The following is a 24,960-nucleotide window of genomic DNA, read 5'->3' on the forward strand; positions in this document are numbered from 1 at the left end:
ATGGGCTGGGCCTAGAGAAATCACGATGTTTGGGTTTACAAAGGTTTTTCTGGTTGGTTACCAAATGAGTAGGAACCAATTTATCATATCCGTGCAAGTTTTCTTCCTCCGCGATGGTCTCTCTCGACCTCCATCAGGTTTTCTTTTTTTAAGTGTAATTATGACATTTCACATAAATTCAACTCACTATAGTGGAAGCTGATCTCTCTGCTCTTATTTGGGCAATGCAAGCAACTTGGACTCGAGTATGGGTTACTTCTCCTCCGCAATGGAGTCTTTATCATTCTTGTCCTTATTTTTTGGGAACTCTTGTAACAAATGACTTCGTGCAATAAAACAATGTTTTGGCGTAAAAAAGAAAACTATTTTCTGGTTCATAAAAACTAAGTTTAAACTTCATAATAAGTTCAGAATTAATTATATAATGTTAGTTTTGTTTCAAACATTATTTTATTCATGTAATCTTTAATTTTTTTATATACTGATTTCGTTTCCCCCATGTGATTTTAAGTCTTACTTATACATTTCTGGTTGAATTAACTTGTGTTGGAATTGAACCTTTGATTAAAAATTACAAAAGAAGTGGAAGCAAGGAAGCTTGACACACAAGAAAAGGAACAATAATAAGAGAAGTGACCAAAGAGTCAAGTAGAAGAAGAAGGAAGGAAGAAGTAGAAGCAAGAGATAGCTTATCACTCAAGAAAGAGAAGATGAAGCAAGAGCCGACTAAGAACAAGAAAGGTAAAGTTGAGATATGACTTTAGTCAGAAATAATTAAGTTAAGAAGAAAAGATACTAGGTTGGCCAAGCTATCGAGGATGAGTGAAGTGTTAAATAAAAGCTTAGCTAAGAAGAATTAGTGAGAGTTGTTAAGACTGGTTAGTAGAAGTAAGATTCAAGTGGGAGTTGTTGAGCCTAGAGTTGCAAGTAAGCATGTGTATATTAGTTAGAGTAAAACTACTATAAGTATGTAAGTGAAAAGACATCCAATTCTAAAAAAAAAAGAAAAGATACGGAGAAATAACATTGTAGACATACATCGCTTGCTCTCTTCTTTTAACAATATAGAGAAACGTGAGAGTGTAAAGAGTGTGTGACTGTGTGTACTTGTGTGGTGATGATACACAAGTAAAGAAACAGATGGAGTTTTTATTAAAAAAAAAAAAACAGAGAGAGTGTTCAAGAGAGGAACAAAACAGAGAAGCTGGCCGTTAGTTGAATGAGAAAGGGCAAGAACCGGTCCTGGGCAAAGTCGAATGAAATATTCATCTCAAACTACTCCCTCAAAATTTTTTGAAGAAAATTACATAGACATATACCCCTAATTTACATACATATAGATCTCCAATTTTAAAAAGAAGTAACAGAACTTTTTACTAAATTGCCTATAGCTCCTAAAATCTAAGGGCCGGTTCTTCAAGCTAAAGCAAAGAACTTCAACAACTTAATTATTCAATGTGGGTTAGCCATTCCCAATCCTCGTTTAATTTATTGACAATTGCGTGAGGAATCGTGTCAAATCCATTTGGTACTAATTTTGACCTGTTCTATGGATACAGTTCGACAAACCAAATTCACTTTGATATATAATACAATCAGTTATTAATATACCTGAAACAGAACAACGACAACCATCCACAGAGTATATTCCACATAGAGTAATTCAGTAAAACAGCTACAAACTTCTTTTTATTAAGCAATAATGTGCATGAAATCATAAACCCCGGAGTCTCAGAAGCATGCGTCCAGAACACAACAACAGCATATAGCAGCACAACTGCCAAAGACAAGACCACTTAGATTAGTTGTCCATTTTTTCTCTTCAGAATTTTTATGTAACATGCATGAGTTTGTTTAAAATAGCAACAGTTTCTGAAAACCTAAAACACACAACATTTCTTTAACGTACGTAACAGTCCATGTTTTAATTATTTGAATATTTTGCAATAGATTGATCAACGTAATCGTATACAAGAAAATTGAAAGAATATATATACCATCCTTTCCAAAACCCATCTCCTTTATACTTTGTCTCCACTGCGGCCGCCTTAGGATCACCCAACATAGCATCTCTGGTCGGATAACCAAGAGGCGGAGGACTTGTGTACGGCCCCTGTAGAGGTTTTTCCACTATGGCTAACAAGATTATTAAATAAGTTAGCATATAACTAATTAATGTTTGTGGAATAACTGTTGGAATTACGTATATCGATCTTGAATTAAATTTTTGACTTAAGAAGAGGATTACCTGAAGATGTGCTGTGATCGGGTTGATTCATTTTAATTTAATGATAAGCTGTGAGGAGCTGAGGATTATGAAGAAGAGATCGAGTGTTGTGGTTTTAATTTAAAGAGGACGAATATTATGTGTCTTATAAGAAAATAGTTGTCAAGGGTTGGTGATGTATATATATAAATAGCTAGAGGTTATGAAGACGCGGACGACAATAGCAGGTGTGGACTTGTTGAGATTATTGGAGAGGAATGGTTGAATTCAATTTATGTATTATAGAATCTTACATGACTTAATAAAAGTGATATATATTATGAAGGTTTTTCAAGTTTTGAAGTTTTGCTACTTACAAAAAAAAAGTTTTGAAGTTTTAATAGTAGTTTCTTTAGTTACTATTATATGATCCAGCGTTCGACATGATGCTATATGTTTGAAAACTCATGAGTTTTTTTTTCTACTAGTAGTTTCTTTACTGCTATATATGTTTGAAAAGTTTTGGGCCCGCCGGACACCCCTGAATTATCAAAAAAAAAACTCAGGAGTTATGAAATTTACTGTATGCGTTGCAAAAAAAGAAAAAAAATACTGTGTTTGCGTTTATGTTGATTTGTGGTCGATCATTTATAATTATATATATTTTTCATCGAAATTATTTTATACAAATTTATGAAATTGGTGTTCTAATATTTGTATTTGATATTTTCATCAAAATGTGAATAATTATTTATATATATATATATATATGGCATTTTATGTCTGAGACAACCAAATAATGTACTAACAACGCCGTGTGTGAACAATAAACACCTAACTCATTAATTTACTAAATTCTGCTATGGTCCATACAATTACGCGTAACCTGTTTGAAATTTATAAAGTATTAAAAGATTCGAATATTAAGTCTTTGAAATTGAAAGGAATATTAACTATAACATTATAATCTACGTAGTAGAGCTCAATTTCGATTTTGCGACAGCTATATATATATGCAGGAATATCATTCATTAAAGATGGTTGAGATATCACTATATCAGTGTAAAAGGTATAAAATTTTCCAATTGCAGTTTTATACTGTATTTGTTTAGAAGTCCTCTAAATAATTATTAAGTTTGTATTAGTTAAAAATCTAAGGTGGCGTGGGCCTGACGCAATTTCAAAATAAGGAGACGAGGTGATATCATTTTGAATGACAAACTTTAGCTTGAATCTAATTCTCATTTAATTTTGTGGTATTGATAAAAATTTGCAGAGTAAACAGACAAACAGACGAGTCATCTTATTTATAGTGGATTTGAAAGTTGGGACATCAATCGATGACTTTTTTGTGCTCAGCCGATGACTTTGTTGCTTCTTATAAATGATAGTTAGGCATGGAAACATACAGGATATCCAAAAAAAATCGACTATCTGTGATCTACTCTGTCCCATACAAATACTTACATTTTTTATCAGTTTCGATTCGTGAGATTTCAAGTATTCGAAGGTTTGAATATTTGTTGCTATTTCAGTTATTTGCACGGATTATCAGTTTTCCTTCATAAAAAATAAAAATTATGATTGTGCTCAGCCGATGACTTTGTTGTTTCTTATAAATGATAGTTAGGCATGGAAACATACAGGATATCCAAAAAAATCGACTATCCGTGATCTACTCTGTCCCACACAAATACTATCAGTTTCGATTCGTGAGATTTCAAGTATCTGAAGGTTTGAATATTTGTTGTTATTTCAGTTATTCGTACGGATTATCAATTTTACTTCATAAAAAAATAAAAAATATGATTATCACATAATAAAGATAAAAAATAAAAAAATCAAATAATATAAATAATTATATTTATAACAAACAATATTTATTATATAAAATTTAATAACTAAATAGCCAATATTAAATATTTTTAAATTCACATAAATATAATAATTATATAATTTATATATAATTATTTAAATATACTTATATATATGCATATAAAAGATCAGGATCAGATATATGTTCTTAAAAATATTAGTATTTGTGATTTACTTTGGTTCTCACGAATATAAATATTGCATATTAGTATTTGTCTTGATTCGTAGAGTTACGGATATCCGGAATTTCTAATGCAAAAATGCTTCGTTCTTCTCTCTCCATTCTTTTTTATTTGTTTGGGTTTTTGATATCTCTTAGATATTTGCAATGTGGATGTTCCTAGAATGAATATTTTCACTTATATATTTTATTTAAGTAGAATAAAATAATAATAATAATTTATTATACAGGTAATTATTATAATTTCACCTACCTATATATCAAACTATTTTACTGCCATATTTCAGAATTCTCAACAATTTAATATATCCATCTAATAAGATATGGCTATTTACGAAAAATGACCCCAAAATGAAATTTAAATGTAAATAAATTCGATAAGTTTAATCAAATGCAAAAATTAAACTAAAAGTAGTGAAATTATAGATTTTCCATATGACTAGACAAAAATCTATATATGTTTTTTACGGTTATAAACCATATGAAACTTTTTATGAAAACAATTCTCAAAAAGTTTACTTCTGTATTTAAAATTTATTAAAATTTTGAAAGAAATATTTTGATGGAGAATAAATTAAATTCATGCAAATAAAAAAATATAAATAATGTAAATTAATAAAACTAAATTAAATTATTGTCATATAGATGAGTAAATAAAAATAGTGAGTCATGATTGTCTATTGGTTAGGGTTTGGTGATATATTTTCTAGTAATGTTGATATTTTTAGAGTATATGTTCTTGAAGTATTGATATTTTTAGAGTTATATTTTGGACTTTTAAATTTCTTTTAAAATTTAATTTCATATATAAATGTTTAGTTTTGTACATACTAAATATTTTATAAGTTGATTATATGTTTAACGAAATATTTGTTGCTATCTAGTTAAACTATTTGACTTCTCGAGAAATTATGCATTAGCAGTCAAATATAAGGTAAGTTTAGAGTTAGGAGACAAATTCAAAAATCGTCTAAACTGCAATGAACTGCCAAATTATGTTTAACCAAATTATTATTTTTATCTCTTTATGCAAAGAAAATTTATATATTCTCTCAATTTATTTCAAATGGCTGCAGAATAATATAATGTTTCTGCTTTAAAACTCTCCAAATTCTCACTATACTCTTAGAACTTGAAGACACCAAAATTTATATTAATTTCTCATATAATTGTTTCATGTCTTTCTCACAAATTTATCTTGTTTTTACAGGTTTTTCACTCCATGGTTTCATCTTCTCCTCCTAAAGAATGATGAAATTAAAGAGTGAATTGGTTTAAAATACTAAAAGAATGATGAAATTAAGAAAATGTATATGATGTGAAAAGTTTGTGTCTATGGAGGAATGTATCATGGTGTGGGATTTAGGGTATTCGTTTAATTAGGAAAAAAAATTAGTGTATGAGATGCAATTTCTCAATTTTAAATATGTATTTATGTGTGTTAAATTTGAATAAACAGCCTAATGTAATTGTTTTAGTTATTATTTAATCATAAATAAATTTATCTATTTTGAAGCCATTGTTGGATATGTATGTTTTTAGATCTGAGAAAAATATGTCGGACTATGGACTTCATTATCAAACTTATTCAGAAGTATGCCATATTGTAATGCTATTGTATGCTTCTGGAGAATTCTTCTATGCAACTGTCAAGATTGGTAACTTATATTTTTCACCAATTATTTTGAGTATCATGTGTGTTAAATCAGAATAAAACTATAGATTCAAATTAATGTGATTGTTTACTTATTAGTTTAGCTTAAAATTTTATTTATCATGATTTATCTTTGTCTCTAAAAATTGAGATATAGAGCTTTTAATATGTTTCCTTAAAATTTTGATATATTTCTTTGTTGTTTCTGAGTGTTAAAACAAAAAAAAATCCAATTTAAATTCATTGTGATTTTATATCTTGTTATTGTTTTAGTTTCAAACAATATAAATTATACTTTTGTGTGTGTTAGACTCAAATATATATATATATATATATATTATTTAAGCTTGAAATTCTATTTTGAAATTTCTATGTTTTAAACTATTTTAAACATTTTTGAAATGTATTTTTGAGATTTAAAAACTATATATCAGATTTCATTAATATACCTCTCGAGTAGATTTCACCGAAAAAGTCTGTTAAACTAATATTTAAGTGGAAAAAATAAAGTTTTAATGAAATTTGACTGCGATTTAGAAGACTTATAAATTCACATTTAAATTTCATTAAAAATTTTAGTTTCCCACTTAAATATTAGTTTAGTAAACTTTTTCGGTGAAGTCTTATAAATTGTGGTTGTATTGACTAAAAAATTTAGTTCTCGCTTAGAGTATGCTTTACTCATTCCTTCAAATTCTAACTTTTAACGATAAACTATTGTCTTCATTGTAAATTATTTTATTAAGATTATAATTGTGCAGCTTAAAGGAGAGTCTTATGTATTTGCCCCTACCAATTCTGGGTAATTTGGATGATAATAATGATGATAACAAGTTATAGTTATTACACAAAAATATAATAAAATAGCATTTGATACAAGTTCAACATAAAAAAATTTCAAATATTTCACACTTTTATTATCACAAAATTTCAAACACAAAAAATACATCAATTTAAATATCTGACGCAAAATATTTATGCATCAAACTTATATAGTAAACTTTTTTAATTGAACCAATCTGCAGAAAATAGTATTAAAAGACATTAGCAAACATAAGACACCATCTTCAGAAGATTTATTATAGCAGACTACTAATTAAACAAGAATATTGTTAACCTCATCACTATAAACAATAAAGATATAAAATTTATGAGGTCTGAAATTGATGTATACACTAATACATATGAATGAACAATAGAATTGTCAAAATATATTTTAAAAAAATCTTTAGAAGTATTTTCTGATAATTAAGTTAGTCTGGCAATTGATTAAAATTTTACAAAAATTAAGAAAATTCATAAAAGACTTCTTGAAAAATTTGTTATAAATAGACTTCTCGAAATATCTTCTTATTGTCGCACAAGAAGTGCGAGTACGTTACTTTGCAAAATTAAATTTTTTCTAAAAGATTATTTATTGGTTATTTTACAAATAACCCTATTAATAATTTGGGATGCAACATGTTGTAAGTGTTTGTGAATACAATTAACAGTTTTTTATATTTCCCTAAAATTCCCGCTTTAAGAAATCCTAGATAAGGATGCTCTAAAAATATAGTGTTGGGAGTTGGGACAGTTGAATGGACTAGATTTAGCTAATTTTACTAAATAAAATAATGTAGTAATTTAGGGGGTCAAATAAAGTAGTTTTCTTGAATACATGGTCGGGGTTCTCATTCTAGATATTGGTATATATTTGTTTCGTGCTACCGCTGCTTACCTAACACTTTAATTCGTTTAATACATTATACAATGAGATACAAGCACGATACACATCTTTTCTATATAAAAAATTTTAACAGTGGAAACCATTTCTTGATTTTGGGCAGAACATATTTCTTCCAAAAAATATTTCTTTCAAAAAAAAAAATGTTTTTTTTCAACGAATATACGAGCAGGTTCAAATAATTCTTTATCAATATGACAATATAAATCTATTTCAAAAAAAATATATGACAATATAAATCGAGATGGATCGGTCTTTAAAACTCACCGCGTGGAACCTTTAAAGAATTCAGAAATCAGGAATCAGCAGGGGCAAGCATATCGATCTTCTACTATATATGAATCTCCTTCTTCAACAGCTTTCCAACTCTTAATCCAGCTAATCAACTCTTAATCTTTGTAATTTTAGTTATTAATATTAACTATTTTCTATCAAATTAATATGCAGAACATTAACTAGTTTTGCTTGTTAACCTACTAAGGCCTAACTGGTTCAAACGCAGCGGTTGCGGTTGCGGATATGGGAGTTTGCGGGTGCGGATTGTTGCGGTTTCAAATGTTATATGGCATTTTGTATGACTGGCGTAACGTTTAAAAATTGTTGCGTTTGTGGGACGTTTGTGACTGGTTGATTATGAGATATTGTAGCGGTTTAATAATAAATTATCAATATAAACATATATAATATTATAAAACATAAAAACATACTATTGTGATAAAATATAATAATTATTAATATAATATGATTAATATTAATATTAAGTTTATTTTTAAAATTTTTAAGTAGTTGAAATTTATAATTTTAATATATTTTATGAAGATTTATATTAGAACTTTTAAAGAATATTTTGTTTCTTTCTTTTATATGTGTATATCTTTATAGATGTATTTATATTAACTTTTGAAAATTATGATGAATAGCTACTTAAAGTTTTTATAAAAAATACTATATTGTTTGTGAATTTAAATTAATATATGAAAATGTGTATATATTTTATTTATAATATTTTTATTTTTAGTTTTAAATTTTAAATTTTAAAATATTTAGAAAAAATAGTTTAATATTTTTTTATCCAACCGCAACCGCCCGCAACCGCAAACGCTAGCTGGAACCAGCTTTTAATTTTAAGAGGTTTGGAGCGGTTTGAAACGATTTGTAATGGTTTATATGATTGTTTTGAAACGCTGTCAACCGCTATCAACCGCAAAAGCTGCGTTTGCGGGTGGTTGCGGAAAAACCAGTCAACCCCTAAGTCTTGGACGTTATTGACCTGACATCTACCTTTAAGTCATGGCACGTTAATATAATTCATGAGTACGTAATTACACCCCATGCACGGCTGTCTTTATCATGTGCAATTAAAAAGTTCATGTTTTTGATTGAAATATGTATGTCAGGAATATCACGAATGAAATTAGATCTAGAAAATTTGGTTTTAACACTCGGATAATTTATAAGAGAAATTCTCTTTAATAGTTATTTTTAGTTTATTTTCACAAAATAACTCTCAAAAAGGAAAATGACCAAATGAGGTTATATTAAAGTGTATAATATGTATTTATACTTTTGGATTAACTAATTTAAACTTAGAGTTTAAAGTTAAGAAGTGAGTTTTAGGTATGCATTTCAAATTTCAAAAAATTTAAAATTAAAAAATTTAAAATAAAAATGTGTTATTTTGATCGTTTTACTTTTTTAAATATTATTTTGTGACAAAAACTTTTAAAAAAGTTATTTGAGAGAATTACTATAACTATAAAGTTTAACCAAATATCCGAACTAAAACACATGTTGTTCAATTTAATCCAAAGTTTATCCAGCCAATCGTATTTCGAATTAATCATATTGTGATGACAACATAAATGGCCAGAACAGTCATCAATTAATCATCACTATTCATTTCATTTGAAGTCATAAAAAATAAATTTAAACCTTTTGATATTTTTAAAATACGTATATTTAATAAACATATCTAGCCAGCTACTTTACAATATTTTTTAGCAAATCAAATATTTATTTTACTTTTGTAAACAAATCAGACATATTTTTAGTAAACAAATCGACCATACAAATATTAGAAATATGTCTAGATATATGCACAGTGCAACTTTATATTTTCATTAATTTAATTCTTTTGCTATGAATGTTAATTATTTTCATAAATATTTTAATAAACAGTTTACTTTTGTAAATCAAAATAATTAGGAAGATTCGATATATACTTTGAGATCTTTTTGGATCACTGGAAACAACATGCCTCCACTTCTCTATGTTTATTGAGGATTGTTGACTTCACAGGCGCCACTATATTGACTTCACTTGATGTTTGTATATTCGATTTAGTGCATGATTTCCATTTCATACAAATACTCATTTTTAATGTAAACAGAATTTTTCTTTTTCTTTTGGCAACTACCGCCTGCAGCCACCGTATATTCTTACTTTGTATATACATATATCGTACACAAAGATAGAACGGTGGTCCATACCGTAAACGGGAAAAACATGTCGCTAAAGATATAATATATGAACTAAATGAGCACTGTACATGCAACAGCCCAACAACTGGAATACAAAAGTTTTTTCTTCAATAAGTGGAATGCAAAAGCTTCCTTCCTTAGAAAACAAAAGCTTCCTTAGAAACCTGTACGAGTCTTGCTTTCTAAATAGTTACTTATATATATACTATGCAAAAGTTATGAGAACACACCTTCATTTTATGAGAAGTACTCTGATATATATTTTGCATACAAATTTACAGATTGGTCCAGTCAATAGCACATGCATGGTTTGCAATAATTAAATTAATAATCTTCTAATAACCCGAATTCACATAGATTTAGCAGTATATATCAATTATCACAACTCCAAAAATATAGGAAGAAAATATCAAAATTCGAAGGCAAGAAAAAGATATGAAAGAAACACAAAAGCCAAAGATAATATTCATCCCTTACCCGGCGCAAGGCCATGTCACCCCGATGCTCCACCTCGCATCAGCCTTCCTCAGCCGTGGCTTCTCCCCTGTCGTTATGACTCCTGAGTCTATCCACCGTCGGATCTCGACGACTAACGATGATCTTGGAATCACGTTTCTGGCCATATCTGACGGTCAAGAACATCCAGATGCACCTCCCTCGGACTTCTTCTCCATAGAGAAGTCGATGGAGAACATCATGCCGTCTCAACTCGAACGGATCCTTCTACAAGAAGACATGGGTGTGGCTTGTGTTGTAGTCGATTTATTGGCTTCGTGGGCTATAAGAGTGGCTGATCAGTGTGGTGTTCCTGTCGCCGGGTTCTGGCCGGTGATGTTCGCTGCTTACCGTATGATTGAAGCCATACCGGAGCTCGTACGGACAGGCATAGTTTCCCGAAAAGGTAATTTGAATTATTGTATTTTCTTAATACAACTAACTCACATATACGTAGTTCCTTTTGAGACATGCCAAATAAATGATAGTTAATCTATATGCACATATACTATTTATTTGTGTTTCGATATTAAGACCTTATGGTACACTAAACCAAATTTATTATACATTCGTTATAAAGAATGATATCATGGTCATTGGTTGTCCACTATTTTTGACGTTCAATATAGGTTTGCTTATATGATTACCTAGAAAATGCAATCATTGATGCGATAAAGAATTAAAACCAGCGAAATAAAGTGAAAGTCTTACGAATTAGTTTTTTAAATATAATTGAAGCATAAATGATATTTCACATGAGATCTAGCGCCTAAGACGCATCGACCATCGTTGTGGAATAATAACGTCCTTCTGCATATATATATATATATATATATATATATATATATATATATATATAAGGATTAAGGGGCTAAATGAATTTGTGGAACGTGTAGGTGTGTTCAAATGACGAGGAACATACACAAACACAACTTGAAATACAAATGAGTTTAAGTAATAGCTAGGGGTGATGGTAGAGGTTATGGGTAATGGGTACCATATTTATAATATATACATACACATATATATACATAATACATATATTAAGAACTCCAATGGGAAGAGGAGGTGCTTTAAAGTTTAAAATTTTGTGGTTAAAACTATTAGAGCTTTATTTTTTGTTTAACTAATTTTTAAGGGGAAATGAAATCTAGAAATGGATTCTTTTCCAAATTTTCTAATCGGCAGAAAACATTTGTTATTATTTGTATGTCCACAAGTCAGGATAATTTAAGTTGCAACGTTGCAACTACAAAAAAAAGCTTGTTTCACATCATTTATTTTTAGAGTTATTCTTGGGTTCACCCTTAAGATGAACCTTTAGGTTCACCAACCAATAGAAATTTGTTATCTTAGATTGAGTATCTTTTAAAAAAAAGAAACAAAATAATTATCAAATTGCATTATGTTTTTAAAATAAATGTAAAATAAATAAAAATAGTAATTAACAAAAAACAAATTTTTGAAAAATAATTTTAAATCCGCCAGCAAAAAACTATACCCTAAACCCTAATCCTAACCCCTAAACCATTGGATAACCCCTAAACTTTGGATAAATCATAAATATCAAACTCTAAATCATAAAAACACTGAATTTTTAATTCTAAATCTTAAACCTTTAGATAAATTCTAAACCTTAAAATTTATATATAGTTTTTTTTTAAATACATTTATACAATTACTATTACTTTTATTTATTTTTACTTTTTTTTATTTTAAAACATAATATAACTTGACAATTATTTTGTTTCCTTTTTCAAAAGATACTCAATTTAATATATGTATAAACAATTATTTTGTTTCCCTAGGGGTGAACCCAAGAAAAAATCTTATTTTTAATATATGTATCAGTTATAAATGATGTTAATAACTTTTGCATCATTTAAATAAGTGACTCTGAAAGTGGTGATGCAAATAATTGACATCAATTTATCAAATAACCAATGCAATATACAAATTATTAATGTCACTTCTAGCAACTGATGTGTATATGTGTCAGTTACAAAAAAATGATGTTAACTTTTACATCAATTTATTTAAGTGATGTTAAAATTAGTATCACTTACAATAATCGATAGAAATTATTTATATTACTTATTAATAACTGATGTAAAATCAGTATCGTTTTTCATAAGTGGTTTTAGTAATTATATCATTTATAATTACTGGTTTAAAATATTTTTATCACTTGTACATTATTGACGTTAACAAACGATAAATATATTTTATTTAAAAAATAAAAATGCAAACAAAATAATTAATTAAATCAGAAAAAATCATACTAGATTAATAATTAATGTATTGAAACTAAATTACATTATTTATTCACCGTGCAAATTTACAAAACAAAATAAAATAAATAACAAATTTTGCTACGAGATACCACCTAAACTAAGGTGGATAATGACTCTATCATGAAAGCCCCGAGACAATCTTCAAAACTGAATTGTACAATTGTAGCTTCAGGTGGCATCCTGGTCTACTAGAAACCATTAATTGGCACTCAATGAAGTCCTAAGCAATGACTCTTCCGAAATGAACGAAGTCTTAAGCATCATGGTAGATATTTTTTCCAAGCAAACTCAAATTAATCTGTAGCCTTGGCACAAACAAAACAGTGAAACAGAAAATGGTCAGGAACATTTATCAATCAAATGATCAGATCTTGGTATTCGTGAACAGAGAATACTAAGCACCTTAAGTAGTAGAAGTTATAGGACATAATAATTCTGCAAGGCTTCCAATACAGCTGTGGGCTTCTGAGAAGTTGCAGCACTGTTTAAGTACAGAACCATTCACTTCTGAAACTCAGTTTCAATGTCAAATGGTTGCTTAGTGTTATAAAATTTTATAAGAAGCCGGAATAGACAGTGGTGTTCAGATTTGATAGCTGGTGTAAGCTTCGGAAATCTTTATGAGCACAACGGCCTAGAAAGATGGGTTCGGAATCAACGGTGATTGTTGCAGAGGAAGAGGGGTTGGAGTAGATGGGTAGTGAAGAGGAGCGGCAGACACATGAGAAGCTTCGTGGTATAGAACTTCCATAATGGAAGAGACATAAGCGACGAAGATAGTGTTTACTGTTTAGGAAAGGAACTAGAACGAGATGAATCAAAATAAGATAAATTGCTTTTGACTTTAATTGCAGTCACTAAAAGCGTTATTAGTGGGGCTGATATCTCCGTTAGTTAAGATTTAGAGGAAGAGAAGTTCATCTTTTTACGAAGCAGTTATATAGATTTAAGTTATTTTTTTCATTCCTAAATATTAACTGATGCAACATAAGGTACAATAACACCATTTACGTTTAATTGAGGTTAAGGAAAAAAATTAGTTACCTTAACTTTCGGAGTTAAGGTTAATCTATAAAATTATTTTAAGCAATTTTGTAAAATTATTGGCATCAATTTTTTTTGATGTAAGTTTTATATCATTTAAATAATTGACTTTAAACTACGAAATAGGTGTATCATTTATCTAACTAATATAAATTTATATACTAACATCAGTTTTGTTAAAGTGATACAAACTATTTTTATTGGCATCAATTTTTTCTGATGTAAGTTAAAATCATTTAGATAAGTGATTTTAAACTACAAAATAGATGCATCATTTATTTAACTGATATAAATTTATCTAATAACATCAGTTTTGCTAAAGTGATACAAAATATAAAAAGTTACATCACTTAGCTGAACTGATGTCAAATAACTTAATTAAAACATCATTTTTTCGTAATTGATGCTAAATTTTACATATTTGTATCATTTGAAAATAAGTAATTTAAAATAAAATCATTTAATTTTGTGATACCATTTAAGTGATTTAATTCACCTCTTTTTTTGTAGTACGGATTCAAATTGAGATTTCTTAGATCCTGAAACACTTCATACCACCTGAACACTAACTCGCGGTTATGAAAAACTATTTAAATTTGTTAGATAAAATGATTAAAATCATGTTATGCATATAATGCACCCATAGTTTTTCATGTTTGGTTTCTCTTTTTTTTTATGTTTTGGTTTATTAATAATGCACCATGGAATGAAACTTCTGGCTTCGCCCCTGGTAATAGAACATGTTGCTGGTAATAGAACATGTTGTAGGTTGTGCTGGTGCATAGGTTATAGGTACGTTCTAATTAATGAAGAATGTACGTATCGATCGCATAAACAATCTTATACCCAACGAAAGCCAATCAAATTCAATTAATAACTTCGCATACAAATCAACTACATAATCATGTATATGTTTTTTCTTTTCTTAAAATAAAGTATGTATAGTTGGTGTAAATTGTAATATAATATATTCCTAATGTTTTGCTTTAAATCTTCCCGCCAAGTTGACCAATCTGTTAATGTTTTCTAGTGGCACTGCCATGGTGATAGAACTCAACATATTTTCTTTATATCATATATACGTGATCAATATATATCATGTTGGATTTAGCGGGTTTTTAGTTTCAGAAATATATTTATAAGAATTCACAGCATTTCCGCTGCTAAATATAGAATCATGGCGACAAAGTATATTTTTCTTGTCACATGTTTATCAATAAATAATTTATGTTTTAGTTAAATATTAAAAATTTATTGAATAAGAAAATTATAATGAAACACTTATATTACTTAATTAGACTGCTATTCTATTTGTAGACACCACCAATATACATGTTTTTGAGAGTTGCGAGTTTATTAAGATGACAGATAACATAGTCTAAAATCTAAAGGGTTTTATTGGATTAAATATTTGAGAGGATTTCATTCTTTTCAAATCTTCTCTTATTGCATGTAACATTGCAAATTCTATATGAAATTTAAGTTTATTGGATTAGCATTTGTATAAATTGTTCCAAATTCTAACTTATTAAAAAATATGGATGTTGTCAATAAAATTTATCAATGGAACTTGGTAGGATTTGGATTATATTTTATAGTGAAAAACAATGATCGAAATATCACATTCTATGATGGTATTTGAAACTTTTTCAAAAAATAAAAAAATTTACTTCAATTTTTTTTAAAAACAAACTATTTGAAATGAAAAAAAAAGATAAAATAAGAATTATAAAATCGATTTTAAATACATATATATATACATGTTTCATAAAAAGAAAAATATCAACATAAGTTTTAAATTTAAAAGATTTTTTTTTCAAAAACTCTAAAATTTCTTCAAAACCCCATAAAACTTGTAACAATTTTTTGTAAGATGTACTCAAATCTCATATTTTTGGATATATTCAAATCTTGAATTCTCTCAAATGATTGATTCAATAAACCTCCTAATTAATTTGGGAGTTTAGAACACCATCATCGTTCAGTTTCTCATAAGTGTGTATCTCACATTATTAAATTCATTATTTGATGGAAAAATTAAACTTTAAAAAGAAAACGTAAATTGTACTAATAAGTAATGTACAATATTTGATTCAATAAGCCGCCTAATTAAGTTGGGAGTTTAGAACACCATCATCGTTCAGTTTCTCGTAAGTGTGGGATCTCGCATTATTAAATTCATTATTTGATTGAAAAATTGAACTTTATAAAGATAAATAAAATTGTACCAATAGCTTTGTAGTTTCTTACCAACATTGAACACTGCTCTCAATCGAGAGCATGCTCTTCCTTTTTCATCACTCATTCATTTACTGTTTATTCTTTTATTAATATTAATAGCTAGAGCTGCTTTCAAAATATGACTGATGCACATGCCTTTAGAGCAATTTCAATGGGTAGTATCTTCAAATGTCTTAAATACAAATAACATTTTTATTACATTTATTATAGAACATACTTAGATTTTATTCTGTTTAACAAGATAAAAGAAATTATATGTTGACACATGACTTATATTTTTAAGAGAATATTTCAAAGTTCTCATTGAGATATTCTACAAAAAAAAATGTTTCTCTTTCATACTTCTTCCATTTTTTTGTTATTATTTTTGACATGCTCTATTAAGAACTCCACTATTGGATTCCTAATTGCAGTTGTTCTTAATTAAGTTAAATCATAGATGTTCTTACGAGACTATAAAATTAATGATACCAACAATAATCGTACGAGCCGACAAAAAAATAAAATGATCTCTTTTAATCTAGGTTACTAGATTTTGATCCGCGATTTAAAAAGCGCGGATATTTTCTTTGTTGACGGTTTCGAGAAAAAAATTACATAAATTTAAAACTCTTTGATTGGAAAAATTATAATTTAGAATTTGTTCTAATATAATGTTTGAGTTTAAAGTAGTGTTTTTATATTCGACTTTGATTTATAGTTGAACTGATATATCTGGCGATCCGTATATAATGAGATTTGTATTTTATGAAAAAGATTTTTAATTGAATAATCGATGAACTCAGTAAAAACAAAAACTTACTACAAAACCGTGATCAGATATATAGTTGAACTGATATATCTGGCGATCCATATATAATTAGATTTGTATTTTATGAAAAAAATCTTCAATTAAAAAATCGATAAACTCAGTAAAAATAAAAACTTGCTACAAACCCGTGATCTGATACCAATTGATCCGATAAAAACTCAGAAAATCTGATAATATTTTTTAAAAATTGATTAAATTATTCATATACTTATTAATATTATATGAAATTGAATAAATGTGTGATTCTTAAAACTTGGTTGAATTTTTTATAATGTAGTTTGAAGAAAATGAATAAATGGTTATTATAAAACATAATCTCTTTTTAATTTCAGGTATATATTCATATTTGATCACGAAATTGTTAAATAATTCTATGCACGATCCAAATATTCTAAAAAAGAAAATAGTATTGTCTTGTAAATATGATAAAAACCCAAAGGCAGAATCCAAAATTTTGAAAATAGGATCCTGCTTTAATAGTATAGATTTATTAGTTGGAATAATGTAGTAACATATAATGATGAAGGTAAATGAAATATATCAAATGTTAAGTGCTTAAGTAACCACATCAATAAAATGAGGAGGTGTATAACTAAAAATCTATAGATATCTAAATAATTATGTATATAGTTAGAGTAATTAATTGTAAGACCAAAAAATAATGAGTTAATGAAAGGATCTAACAACTTTGTATAAGTAGATTTTTTCAGAGTATGTCATTTTTAATAGTTTAGATACATTACATACCAGATAAGACATGAGCCTTCCGCATAGTGAATTTATATGAAGATTATTCAAAAATAATATATGAAAAATAATTTTTTATTTTGATCAAATTAATATTTTTGCCCTTTAAACAAATTTTAAACTTCATTTTGTTAATTAAATAATTTGTTTACTGATATGCTGATCATATTTTTTAAAAATATTTTAGGTAGAAAAATCACTTATTGCATAAGAATCTAACGTTTATGCCGAAAATCTCATGCCTACTATTTGGTTACAATGAAACTATGTCAGTTCGGTTTTATATCATGATTTTAGAAATTTAAAAATTAATTATGCTTATAAGAAGTTTACGTTCAAGTGTCAATCATATCTATATATCTTCAATACTTTTCTTTTTTATGTCGTTTTTTTCATTTCTAGCGTTCATTGATATAAATATTGATTTTGGAGTTTATTCTCATTTTATTCTTTTGTTTTGACCTAAAATTTAGAAATGTTTAAAATTTAAAATAATTAAAGAGATACATACTTATGTTAAGATCTACGCCTTGGTGCATAATAAATAATTTATATTATATTTATTACTTATTTTAATTTTTATGCATATGATGAAATAATAAAATAATAATTATATTTTAAATAACTAACAAAATCAGTTATTATTATGTAATAAATTGGCGTGTGCATATAAATCAAACGATCACTATTGTTTGCAATCATTTTAGGGTAAATATATCAAAACAATCAATCTTATCTATGTATATATATGATGTATAATTAAATTTAAATTATATTATCATATATATAGTATATTTTAATACGAATATTTATTAAATGATGTTTCTACTCATATAATTTTATGATTATTTCCATATTTTGTAACATAATTTTACACCAGCGAATTGTTTTTAATGTGGAATGTTTAGGGGTTTTAATAATTTATAATCATTTAAAAAACAATGAAGATTTCAAAGTAAAATATTAACTTTTCAATATATGTTCAATGCAAATATCAAAATATAAATATGTATTTTCATATGATGTATAGTTTAATTTAAATTATATATATATAGTAACATAAACACCAATTACAATAAATTATTTATCCGTATGGTTTTATAATCATTGTATCTTATTACAGAAAAAATATCAAACCTTGATCACAAAAGTTTTATAATCATTGTATCTTTAACAATTTTAGTAATTTGTACTCGTTTTAAAAAATTTAAAATACAACATACACAAATATATATATTTTTATTATATGATTAATATAATTGTGTAATTTATTTTAATAATAAAGAATTAAATAAAAAATGATAGAAAATATACAAATTGTTAGCAAATATTTACTATTTAAAATTATTAATTGTCATATATATATTTTAATCATATTAGGTAATTCCGTAGATTTTATTTAAAGAAATAATAGATAATAAATTTTGATTTGATAAATGAATGGTATATAATGGACATACTATATAATATAACATTCTCTAGCAATTTGATTTTGGACTAACAAAATTCTCAATTGATTATCGAACCGTCACGTAAGCAAAATTAACATTTGAATTACATGACAACTCGGCAGTGCATTTTTTAATTAGTACAAACTATATGTTGTTACTTTTTAAATTGTTCTCTTTTAAAATATAAGGGATTCATGTAACTTTATATATTTACGAAAATACTATTTCTTAATTGATTATTGGTGTATATAAACACGCCAGCCAGACGTGGAATACAATTTGTTTTATTTGTTCTCTTTTTGTTTTGTTTTATTTGTGCTTGGTTACTAAATGATTATATATTAATTCATAGTTGTAAAATTTTATGCAGGGTTTCCTTGTCAACCAGAAAAACCATTACTCCTACCTGAACAACCGCTCCTATCCGCCGGAGACCTATTATGGCTGATCGGAACTCCCACAGCTCAAAAAGAACGATTCAAGTTTTGGCAAAGAACCCTAAAAAGAGCAAAACATCTCCGGTGGATCTTAGTAAACTCCTTCAAAGACGAATATGAAAGTGAAATGACTAATCACGGAAATAACGGTCGAAACCCTCAAATCCTTTACGTTGGTCCATTGCACGACCAAGCAGCAACAAGTGTTAAAACTTTAACCAAAAGCCCTACTTTCTGGGAAGAAGACAGATCCTGTCTTGGTTGGCTCCAAGAACAGAAGCCAAACTCAGTCGTCTATATATCATTTGGAAGCTGGGTTTCTCCAATAGGAGAATCAAAAATTCGTACGTTAGCATTGGCGTTGGAAGCATCAGGACGACCTTTCCTTTGGGCGCTAAACCGGGTGTGGCAGGAGGGACTGCCACCAGGGTTCGTGCATAGAGTCACCATAGCTAAGAACCAGGGAAGGATTGTGCCCTGGGCCCCGCAGACAGAAGTTCTTAAGAACGACTCAGTGGGTTGTTTCGTGACTCACTGTGGCTGGAACTCGACCATGGAGGTACATAATAAAACTTAATTGAATTTCCATGAATGTCCGTCATATACTACATTGCATATATAGTTATCTCCGGTTGAAAAAAAAAAAATTATCTCCGAGGCATAGTTTGTTTTTCTTTCCAAGCTGAGACATATAGTTTTTTTTTTTTTGACATCAAAGCTGAGACATATAGTTATATTGTGTGTTTAGAGATCACATATACTACGTTACGTATAGTTACATCTCCGAGACATATAGTTATATATTTTCCATTTCATTATAGATATATACTACTTTTTTGTGACAAGACATATACTACCTTACATATAGTTATAGATCACATATACCACGTTACATATGATGTAGTTATCTCCATGAACTCGACATTAATGATTAATGCGTATATTACTTACATTGTGTTTCATTGTGCGTCATTGCTTGAAAAAATATAATAGGCGGTAGCAAGTTATCGGAGGCTGGTGTGTTATCCAGTAGCGGGAGACCAGTTCGTGAACTGTAAATACATCGTGGACGTGTGGAAGATCGGGGTGCGAATGAGTGGTTTCGGAGAGGAGGAGGTTGGAGTTGGACTTAGAAAAGTTATGGAGGATAAAGAGATAGGTGAGAGATTGAAGAAGTTGAGACATAAAGCAATGGGGAATGAAACGCGTTTGTATTCGGACAAAATGTTTACCCTTTTTAAGGATGAGATAAAATGAGATGTGCATTGAGATGTAACTTAACCTAATAATTTTTTTTCCACTGTATGTGGCTTCCATAAGACCCATACATGCAATATATACTATTTCTCCTTTATAATGTATGATATTTTGTTTTAATATTAAATTTTCAATTTTCCCCAAAAATTTACATTTTCAAAAAAATATCACTTAAAATATAATATAAAGAATTTACTTAAATCTATATAAATAAGCAGAATGTAAGTTATTGTATGTTGATCAAGTTAGAGTCAGTTAGAAAATATTTTATCCTGAAACAACAACAAAAAAGTTGATTGAGTCTTTCAACTTTTGGTGGTAATTTCTCTAGTGAGAGTTATACTCCTTTTTTTTTACATTCTCTATTGTTTTTTGGTTTGGTGGAAAGCTTTCTAGGAATCTGAATAACAACATTCAGAATACTCCAGTACGATTTTAATTGTAATAAAAACATACAAATATATAAATAATGGGAAATTCTTTTAAGTAGACATTTTTAAAGTTTTTGTCACAAAAATTTAAGCAAGAAAATGACCAAAAATATTTTATTTAATAGCTAAAGACTCCTATATCCTAGAGATATAAATGCAAATAAATAAATAAATATTTTTTTTTAAAAAGGGTAAAAAAATTATTTATAGTTTTAAATTATATGTGTTTAAATTCGATTTTTATAATTATTTTTTTGGTTTTTTCGAAATTTTCTTTTATTTTTAAAATTTTCTTTTACAATTCGAAATGACTTTTGAAACCAATTTTTAAAATTTTATTTTCAATTTTTAATATTTATATTTTATTTTCTAAAATTTTAAACCTTAATTCCAAAACCCCACTCTTAACTCTAAACCTTAAGATTAAGTTTAATTAATCTTCAGAACATAAATATATATTTACTCTTTTAATAAAACATTTTGGTGATTCTTAAGACTACGTTTGTGATAAAAAAAAAAATTTAGAACTATCCTAGAATATTTCTGGTAAATAAATGTCGTAAAATTTAGAGATTTACTCAGCGCAAACAAAAGATTTGACTTTTTCTTTGACCGCCAAAGAAGACGAAAACGAGTCTTTGACAAAAATCACAAAGGAGAAGAAAAAAACGAATCCTTTTTGTTTCTTCCGCACAGAATCTTCATTTTAGCTTCTTCCTCCTCTGCAGCTCTGCTTCAAGTGATCGATTTTGGTGAAATTGAGCTGAGAATATCTGTCCACCTTAGGTATTTTGTTGTTTTCTTGAAGTAATTAATCTGAATTTTTCGTTGGCTGTTCAATAGAGACATGGGATCAATTTTAGGGCTTTCAACCAAGATCGCTGTTTTGGCGCTAGTTTGGATTTGGGGTAGTTGAATGAGTGTGGATCTTTTGCTTCGGGTTCATCTAATGACGTGCAATTGAACGGGAAAGTTTCATCCTTTGTTACGTATTGTAAACATTTTAAGGTTGAATATTAAACAGTAGGCAACATTTGGATTAGGATTTGGCTTTAGATCCATAACACAGCTTTATGAGCTCAACAAAAGCTTAAGCCTTTCATACTGATTACACATACTCTCTCTTTGTTTTGTTTCGTATTTTAGAGTAGAATCCAATCACCAATGGATCATGAACACAATCGGAATCCATTTGCAAGTGCAAGTGCAAGTGGAAGAGCAGGGGGAAGTACAAGTGCGAGCTCAAACTCGAGTTTCAGTAGCAGCGTGGCGGATACAGAGGATGATCAAACCATTGCGCGTATATTAGCTGAAGAGGAGAGCTTAAGAACAAGAGACGGCAGGCTTGGGAAGAGACTCTCTCATTTAGATTCTATCCCTGTAATGATTAAAAAAAGCTTCTCTTTTCCACCTTAATATACTTCATAAAAATAAGTCGATGAGCGAGCTGTTCATAGTAACTTTTTTTACTTTGTATTTGGCAGCACACTCCTCGGATTAACACTAAAATACCTGATGTAAATGATGCAACATTAGACCATGAGCTCCTCTCTGTGAGGTTCTCTTATTCTTCTTTTATCAATATTTTGCTTTTATTGTCTTTTCCTTTCATTTGATTGATTAGATTATTCATTAGCCATTTTCTTCTGCTTCAGGTTGGCCACATATGGGTTAGCTGAACTACAGATGGAGGGGGATGGAAATTGCCAGGTAAGGAACATCCTTGTTTGGACTCTTCAAAAGAATATTTCATCATATGTTATATATACTTGATTGCCAGTTCCGAGCTCTGGCAGACCAGCTTTTCGGCAATCCAGATTACCATAAGCATGTAAGGAAGCATATTGTAAAGCAGGTACTCTCTAAGAACCAACCTTAGTGCAACTCTGTTTCTGTGTTTCATCTTTCTCTGATGACTTGCTTTGCAATCTTTGGCTTTAGCACTTGCGGCTCATTTCCAATCAAAACACTAGTTTCCTTAGGACTTGTGAACTCCTTTGGACTTGGTTTCTCTCAAACTTGTTGGGCTACATACGTTGTTACTTCCCATTATTTTGACTTAGCATGTGGTTTTTTTTTAACAGTTGAAAGAGCAACGGAAGTTATACGAAGGATATGTGCCGATGAAATACAGACACTACACCAGGAAGATGAAAAAGTGAGTCATCTTTGTTTTCTTCTTTTGTTTTTTCTAAAAACTATTATCTGATTCATTCTCTTTTTTTGTTGCCAATGAATTTTGGAATGGGAATAGATCGGGTGAATGGGGAGATCACGTTACTCTTCAAGCTGCAGCAGATCGTGTAAGTTTTTTTTTTTTTTTCTAAAGAAGAAATATCATGTTTTGAGTTTACTACAAGACTAGATCACTTTTACTTGCCAGACATTGTGTCTTGTCTTGAGCAACCGCATCTTGCAAATTTCGCACCTTTTACCTTGAATGACTGACTCAAGAGCATTACTGCAGTTCGACGCTAAGATCTGCTTACTCACATCATTTCGGGAACAATCCTACATCGAGATACTTCCTCATAACAAGAACCCTCTTCGTGGTACTAACTCTCTCTCTTTCTCTTTCTGCCTTGAAGCTCTCTTAGTCAACCTTGCTAGGTCCTCCCTTAAATGAATCCTTTTACTCTTCTGCAGAGGCTTGGCTTAGCTTCTGGAGCGAAGTGCATTACAATTCGCTTTACTCTAGTGGAGGTCAAAAAATAAAAAACACTCACTATCTTCCATAAACTCTGCTTTTCAAAGTCATTTATCATCATCACTAGTTAGGCTCCATGGCTTCTCTGAATCTAAATCTCCTATTGGTACTTGGTCTTGCAGATGTTCCCACAAGAAAACCCAGGAGGAAGCATTGGCTCTTCTAGGATTCGATTCAGATTTGTATATTCATATATATGTAATATGTATAATAATATCCTTCTCATATTGTGTGTGAACTTCCTACTTTAACCTCACTCTGTTGTATCATTGGTTCCCTCTCAACACTTGAAATTTCTGAATCATAATGAAAGACAACTAAGTAACAGCAAAAAGAGTTTAAAAAAGGGGACCATGATGAGATTAATTTGAATGGACCTGATGATGTACATTCACATGGAGTCATGGACCAAATAACGTGTCATGTATTATATAAGTCTTAATTCATTTTAAAAGATTTTATATTTGATTTGAGTTTCAAACAAGTAACTAAAGCAATGGCTGTTAAATCACAAGAATAAAAGAATCGAACAGGAGAGCATCATTTGCTTTGACTCATAGAATAGAAGGCATCTTTTCTAGGCAGAATCAAAGAGGTATGTCCTCTCTCTGTATATAATGCAGTTTTGTGGTCGTGCATGAGAGGTTCTCTTCTCTCTAGTATGCTTACTATTGATTCGTTTATGGTGCTCGCGTGTGTTGAAGTTAGATTATTACCTTCCGCCTCTGGTAAAACTGTAAGATTTTATAACATGTGAATCATGTTAAACATGAATGAAAAAAACTATGAGTGATGATGAAATAAACTTACAACCGCGATTTTGAACAAGAAAACTTCAAATAATATTTGAAAATTCATATTTTCCAAAACTCAAGTAAAGATATGGGTTTTTAATTTATTACATAATTAAAATCATGAGATAT

The 24,960-nt window shown here is 28.8% G+C and overlaps 2 protein-coding genes and 1 long non-coding RNA gene across 5 annotated transcripts; 2 read left to right on the forward strand and 1 right to left on the reverse strand.

Moving 5' to 3' along the window:
• Positions 1–1,565: 1,565 nt before the first annotated feature.
• Positions 1,566–2,404, reverse strand: LOC130495933 (uncharacterized). Its single transcript, XR_008934958.1, has 3 exons — positions 2,249–2,404; positions 1,998–2,136; positions 1,566–1,777 (listed from the first exon to the last, which is right to left on the reverse strand). It is a non-coding gene; the product is annotated as an uncharacterized LOC130495933 (long non-coding RNA).
• Positions 2,405–10,418: 8,014 nt separating this feature from the next.
• On the forward strand, positions 10,419–20,899 carry LOC130496123 (UDP-glycosyltransferase 82A1-like). The gene is made up of 3 exons (XM_056987928.1): positions 10,419–11,023; positions 19,576–20,201; positions 20,636–20,899. Exons 1-3 carry the CDS (start codon positions 10,558–10,560, stop codon positions 20,897–20,899), a joined length of 1,356 nt encoding a protein of 451 aa, XP_056843908.1. The 5' UTR covers positions 10,419–10,557.
• Positions 20,900–21,939: 1,040 nt separating this feature from the next.
• LOC108809461 (OVARIAN TUMOR DOMAIN-containing deubiquitinating enzyme 11) lies at positions 21,940–24,306 on the forward strand. Of its 3 annotated transcripts, XM_056989733.1 has the most exons (11): positions 21,940–22,116; positions 22,194–22,338; positions 22,477–22,710; positions 22,815–22,888; positions 22,986–23,040; positions 23,111–23,185; positions 23,415–23,488; positions 23,585–23,633; positions 23,798–23,882; positions 23,977–24,033; positions 24,160–24,306. In XM_056989733.1, exons 3-11 carry the CDS (start codon positions 22,495–22,497, stop codon positions 24,201–24,203), a joined length of 729 nt encoding a protein of 242 aa, XP_056845713.1. In that variant the 5' UTR covers positions 21,940–22,116; positions 22,194–22,338; positions 22,477–22,494; the 3' UTR covers positions 24,204–24,306. The 3 variants fall into 3 exon arrangements, with proteins under 3 accessions (XP_056845713.1, XP_056845714.1, XP_056845712.1); XM_056989734.1 differs by lacking the exon at positions 22,194–22,338 and having other exon boundaries at positions 22,482–22,710; XM_056989732.1 differs by lacking the exon at positions 22,194–22,338 and having other exon boundaries at positions 21,941–22,116.
• The last annotated feature ends 654 nt before the right edge of the window (positions 24,307–24,960 follow it).

This window comes from Raphanus sativus, chromosome 6 (assembly GCF_000801105.2).
Source record: "Raphanus sativus cultivar WK10039 chromosome 6, ASM80110v3, whole genome shotgun sequence".
NCBI lineage: Eukaryota > Viridiplantae > Streptophyta > Magnoliopsida > Brassicales > Brassicaceae > Raphanus > Raphanus sativus.